The sequence below is a fragment of the Lipophrys pholis genome (assembly GCF_963383615.2).
Source record: "Lipophrys pholis genome assembly, contig: SCAFFOLD_322, whole genome shotgun sequence".
In the NCBI taxonomy this organism is placed as follows: Eukaryota; Metazoa; Chordata; class Actinopteri; order Blenniiformes; family Blenniidae; genus Lipophrys; species Lipophrys pholis.
The window spans coordinates 13,471-18,873 of record NW_028292198.1 but is presented as its reverse complement, the minus strand read 5'-3'; the positions used below and the strand labels follow the sequence as shown (position 1 = coordinate 18,873).

Sequence of the window (5,403 nt, the reverse complement as noted above, 5' to 3'; positions counted from 1 at the left end):
GGTTCACCCAGCTAAGCTGAGGTGAGCTTCACTCTGAGTCTCTACTGCCACTGAAACACACACACACACACACACACACACACACACACACACACACACACACACACACACACACACACACACACACACACACACACACACACACACACACACACACACACACACACACACACACACACACACACACAGAAAGTAGAAGTTTGAGAGCTGTTGTGGATTTCTTGGAAGTCACGTGGTGATTAAACTGAAAGTGAATGCATCTGAGACTATATAAAGACAGTGAGACAGTACAGAGACAGTGGGACGGTACAGAGACAGTGGGACGGTACAGAGACAGTGAGACAGTACAGAGAGAGTGGGACGGTACAGAGACAGTGGGACGGTACAGAGACAGTGAGACAGTACAGAGAGAGTGGGACGGTACAGAGACAGTGGGACGGTACAGAGACAGTGGGAAAGTGCAGAGACAGTGGGACGGTACAGAGACAGTGGGACGGTACAGAGACAGTGGGACGGTACAGAGACAGTGAGACAGTACAGAGACAGTGAGACGGTAAAGACAGTGAGACAGAGTTTTGGGTTTATAAAGTGAAGTGCGCTTGAAGGGTTGAGTGGAAGTGAAGCGTTTTATAAACTAACTTCCTTTTCACTGCGTGGAAGTGATGGAATCCTTCAGCACAGGTTGGTGCACTGTTTTCTCTGATCTGTCTGTCTGTCTGTCTGTCTGTCTGTCTGTCTGTCTGTCTGTCTGTCTGTCTGTCTGATCTGTCTGTCTGTCTGTCTGTCTGTCTGTCTGTCTGTCTGAAGTTGTAGAGTAGATTTTACGTGAAACGTGTTTCCCTAAATGCAGGAAGAACCAGCTCTGTGGCTGCAGGAGAATTGAATGCTGATTCTTTAAAGCAGGAGATGGACGCTGAAGACACTTTACCGGTAACAGAACAGTTTGTCCAAGGTCTAACCCTCAAGCTGCTGTCTCTGGCTGCCGGCTCTAGATTCTGCCATCCTTAGCTGCCATCTAGAGCTGCCGTCTCTAGCTTTCGTCTCTAGCTTTCGTCTCTAGCTATCGTCTCTAGCTATCGTCTCTAGCTGCCGTCTCTAGCTATCGTCTCTAGCTGCCGTCTCTAGCTTTCGTCTCTAGCTATCGTCTCTAGCTGCCGTCTCTAGCTGCCGTCTCTAGCTGCCGTCTCTAGCTATCGTCTCTAGCTATCGTCTCTAGCTGCCGTCTCTAGCTTTCGTCTCTAGCTATCGTCTCTAGCTATCGTCTCTAGCTTTCGTCTCTAGCTATCGTCTCTAGCTATCGTCTCTAGCTTTCGTCTCTAGCTGCCGTCTCTAGCTATCGTCTCTAGCTATCGTCTCTAGCTTTCGTCTCTAGCTATCGTCTCTAGCTTTCGTCTCTAGCTGCCATCTAGAGCTGCCGTCTCTAGCTATCGTCTCTAGCTATCGTCTCTAGCTATCGTCTCTAGCTTTCGTCTCTAGCTATCGTCTCTAGCTTTCGTCTCTAGCTATCGTCTCTAGCTATCGTCTCTAGCTATCGTCTCTAGCTATCGTCTCTAGCTATCGTCTCTAGCTTTCGTCTCTAGCTATCGTCTCTAGCTATCGTCTCTAGCTTTCGTCTCTAGCTATCGTCTCTAGCTTTCGTCTCTAGCTGCCATCTAGAGCTGCCGTCTCTAGCTATCGTCTCTAGCTATCGTCTCTAGCTATCGTCTCTAGCTTTCGTCTCTAGCTATCGTCTCTAGCTTTCGTCTCTAGCTGCCGTCTCTAGCTATCGTCTCTAGCTATCGTCTCTAGCTATCGTCTCTAGCTTTCGTCTCTAGCTATCGTCTCTAGCTATCGTCTCTAGCTTTCGTCTCTAGCTGCCGTCTCTAGCTATCGTCTCTAGCTTTCGTCTCTAGCTTTCGTCTCTAGCTTTCGTCTCTAGCTTTCGTCTCTAGCTATCGTCTCTAGCTATCGTCTCTAGCTGCCGTCTGTAGCTATCGTCTCTAGCTGCCATCTAGAGCTGCCGTCTCTAGCTATCGTCTCTAGCTGTCGTCTCTAGCTGCCATCTAGAGCTGCCGTCTCTAGCTATCGTCTCTAGCTGCCGTCTCTAGCTGTCGTCTCTAGCTGCCGTCTCTAGCTGTCGTCTCTAGCTGCCATCTAGAGCTGCCGTCTCTAGCTATCGTCTCTAGCTGCCATCTAGAGCTGCCGTCTCTAGCTGTCGTCTCTAGCTGCCATCTAGAGCTGCCGTCTCTAGCTATCGTCTCTAGCTGCCGTCTCTAGCTGTCGTCTCTAGCTGCCGTCTCTAGCTGTCGTCTCTAGCTGTCGTCTCTAGCTGCCGTCTCTAGCTGTCGTCTCTAGCTGTCGTCTCTAGCTGCCGTCTCTAGCTGCCGTCTCTAGCTATCGTCTCTAGCTGCCGTCTCTAGCTGCCATCTAGAGCTGCCGTCTCTAGCTGCCGTCTCTAGCTGCCGTCTCTAGCTTTCGTCTCTAGCTGCCGTCTCCAGCTGCCGTCTCTAGCTGCCGTCTCTAGCTGCCGTCTCTAGCTGTCGTCTCTAGGTGCCGTCTCTAGCTGTCGTCTCTAGGTGCCGTCTCTAGCTGTCGTCTCTAGCTGCCGTCTCTAGCTGCCGTCTCTAGCTGTCGTCTCTAGCTGCCGTCTCTAGCTGTCGTCTCTAGCTGCCGTCTCTAGCTGCCGTCTCTAGCTGTCGTCTCTAGCTGTCGTCTCTAGGTGCCGTCTCTAGCTGCCGTCTCTAGCTGCCGTCTCTAGCTGTCGTCTCTAGCTGCCGTCTCTAGCTGCCGTCTCTAGCTGTCGTCTCTAGCTGCCGTCTCTAGCTGTCGTCTCTAGCTGCCGTCTCTAGCTGTCGTCTCTAGCTGTCGTCTCTAGCTGCCGTCTCTAGCTGCCGTCTCTAGCTGCCGTCTCTAGCTGTCGTCTCTAGCTGCCGTCTCTAGCTGCCGTCTCTAGCTGTCGTCTCTAGCTGTCGTCTCTAGCTGCCGTCTCTAGCTGCTGTCTCTAGCTGTCGTCTCTAGCTGTCGTCTCTAGCTGCCGTCTCTAGCTGCTACTGTCCTTAGCTGCCATACCTGCTACATCTTCTGCTGATGAGTCTTCATGGGTTTCACAGTCTGGTCCTGGTTCTGCTGATGAGTCTTCATGGGTTTCACAGTCTGGTCCTGGTTCTGCTGATGAGTCTTCATGGGTTTCACAGTCTGGTCCTGGTTCTGCTGATGAGTCTTCATGGGTTTCACAGTCTGGTCCTGGTTCTGCTGATGAGTCTACATGGGTTTCACAGCAGGATGTCCTGAAGGAGCTGCAGGCGGAGTCACAATGTTTAAATTGTAGGTCCAATGGTTCCTCCTCACTGATGTTCCTGTTGTCCGTCTTGGAGAAGACGAGGGACATCAGAAACATCTGTCCTGTCTGCAGTTGCTGAGAAGTGGATGAAGAACGGCGTTTGTCCCTCTGAGCTGCTGAACTTCGTCAGACTCCTGCGCAGAGGTGAGCGTCCACGCTACAGTCTGAGCTGATGTGAGTCTCTGGTTTAGCAGGTGTTTCTTCCCTGCAGACAACAAGCCGTCTCCGTCCTGCTGGTGGAGTCGTCTCACCACCACCGCGGCGGTGACGGTCGGTGTTGTGGTCACTGGAGAAACGCTGGGAGCTCATAGAACCATCCTGGAGCAGGTGAAGGAGAAACATGTGCAGGTGGTTCTGCTGGACGGCAGGAAGCAGCAGCAGCAGTGTCAGAGCATCATTGTGTTTTGTCCAATCACATCCAGAGGCGGCTCAGACGTGGAGGCGGCCATGACCACGCCCGCAGGTAGAGCAGTGAGGGGGTTTCGGCCAATCGGCTGCTCCGCCTGCTGAACCAGGAAGCTCAGTGGGCCTACCAATCACACGCCGTGTGTCTCGTCTTCAGTGTCAGCCAGCGAAAAGCCGCTGATCCTGGTTCTGATGCATCACACCCGAGACGTGGGATACTCCACCGCTGGACGGAGGTGTGCAGACAAGTTCCCCAGGGTGGTGTGCGAAGTCCACTTCCTGTTCCACGAGACTCAGCCAGGTTTACTGAAGTGTCCTCAGAACGGCCAGGCCATCCAGGAGCTGAAACAGGCCCTTTACAGAACCAGCTCCAGCTAGACCAGAGACTGAACCCTGGTTCTCTGTGGCTCACATCCGGTTCTTGATCCCAGCTGGAAGCTGTTCTCCCAGAATCCTCAGGGGGAACTGTTCTCTAACAGGAAGTGGTTCGACCACACCACTGAACGCAGAAATACAACTTTCACTTAGCAAAGTACCTTCTGGGGTGTAAAGTACTCAGTACTTATTATTATTGTGTGTGTGTGTGTGTGTGTGTGTGTGTGTGTGTGTGTGTGTGTGTGTGTGTGTGTGTGTGTGTGTGTGTGTGTGTGTGTGTGTGTGTGTGTGTGTGAGGTGATTTAAATGATGCAGCTCCATGTAACCAGTTGATCGTCTCTCAGAATAAAACTCTTCCTCTTCCTCCTCTTCTTCCTCAGTGTGTTTCTTTCTTCCTCCTCTTCTTCCTCAGTGTGTTTCTTTCTTCCTCCTTCACTCACAACAGTTTCCTGTTTCTGATTGAGCCGCTGGAACAGACCCCGTTGTACAGCAGCTCCAGGGACCCAGAACAGACTGACAATCCATTTAAACAAATGTAGAGGCAGCCAGGAAACAGTCAGGAAGCAGTCAGGAAACAGTCAGGAAGCAGTCAGGAAGCAGTCAGGAAACAGTCAGGAAGCAGTCAGGAAACAGTCAGGAAGCAGTCAGGAAACAGTCAGGAAACAGTCAGGAAGCAGTCAGGAAACAGTCAGGAAGCAGTCAGGAAGCAGTCAGGAAACAGCCAGGAAGCAGTCAGGAAGCAGTCAGGAAACAGTCAGGAAGCAGTCAGGAAACAGTCAGGAAACAGTCAGGAAGCAGTCAGGAAGCAGTCAGGAAACAGTCAGGAAGCAGTCAGGAAACAGTCAGGAAGCAGTCAGGAAACAGTCAGGAAACAGTCAGGAAACAGCCAGGAAACAGTCAGGAAGCAGTCAGGAAGCAGCCAGGAAACAGTCAGGAAGCAGTCAGGAAACAGTCAGGAAGCAGTCAGGAAACAGTCAGGAAGCAGTCAGGAAACAGTCAGGAAACAGTCAGGAAACAGTCAGGAAACAGTCAGGAAGCAGTCAGGAAGCAGCCAGGAAACAGTCAGGAAGCAGTCAGGAAACAGCCAGGAAACAGTCAGGAAACAGTCAGGAAACAGCCAGGAAACAGTCAGGAAGCAGTCAGGAAACAGTCAGGAAACAGTCAGGAAGCAGGCAGGAAGCAGCCAGGAAACAGTCAGCTTACAGCCAGGAAAGAGTCAGGAAACAGTCAGGAAACAGTCAGCATACAGCCAGGAAACAGTCAGGAAACAGTCAGGAAACAGTCAGGAAGCAGTCAGGAAACAG

General features: G+C 51.7%; 1 protein-coding gene across 5 annotated transcripts; it reads left to right on the top strand.

Moving 5' to 3' along the window:
• The first annotated feature begins 261 nt into the window (after window positions 1-261).
• LOC308128098 (uncharacterized protein) lies at window positions 262-4,471 on the top strand. 5 transcript variants are annotated; one of them, XM_080493750.1, is made up of 7 exons: window positions 262-681; window positions 851-930; window positions 3,174-3,303; window positions 3,392-3,463; window positions 3,531-3,646; window positions 3,742-3,782; window positions 3,882-4,468. In XM_080493750.1, the coding sequence occupies exons 1-7, from the start codon at window positions 663-665 to the stop codon at window positions 4,147-4,149; spliced, it is 726 nt and encodes a 241-aa protein (XP_080349876.1). In that variant the 5' UTR covers window positions 262-662; the 3' UTR covers window positions 4,150-4,468. The 5 variants fall into 5 exon arrangements, with proteins under 5 accessions (XP_080349876.1, XP_080349877.1, XP_080349873.1 ...); XM_080493751.1 differs by having other exon boundaries at window positions 3,258-3,303; window positions 3,531-3,782; window positions 3,882-4,471; XM_080493747.1 differs by having other exon boundaries at window positions 3,090-3,303; window positions 3,531-3,782; window positions 3,882-4,471.
• Window positions 4,472-5,403: the final 932 nt, after the last annotated feature.

Bases quoted from the DNA above. Each gene is read 5' to 3' on its own strand.
- LOC308128098 (XM_080493747.1), top strand. The intron at 931-3,089 runs GTAACAGAACAG...TGGGTTTCACAG, and splicing joins ACGCTGAAGACACTTTACCG to TCTGGTCCTGGTTCTGCTGA. The intron at 3,464-3,530 runs GTGAGCGTCCAC...TCTTCCCTGCAG, and splicing joins CGTCAGACTCCTGCGCAGAG to ACAACAAGCCGTCTCCGTCC.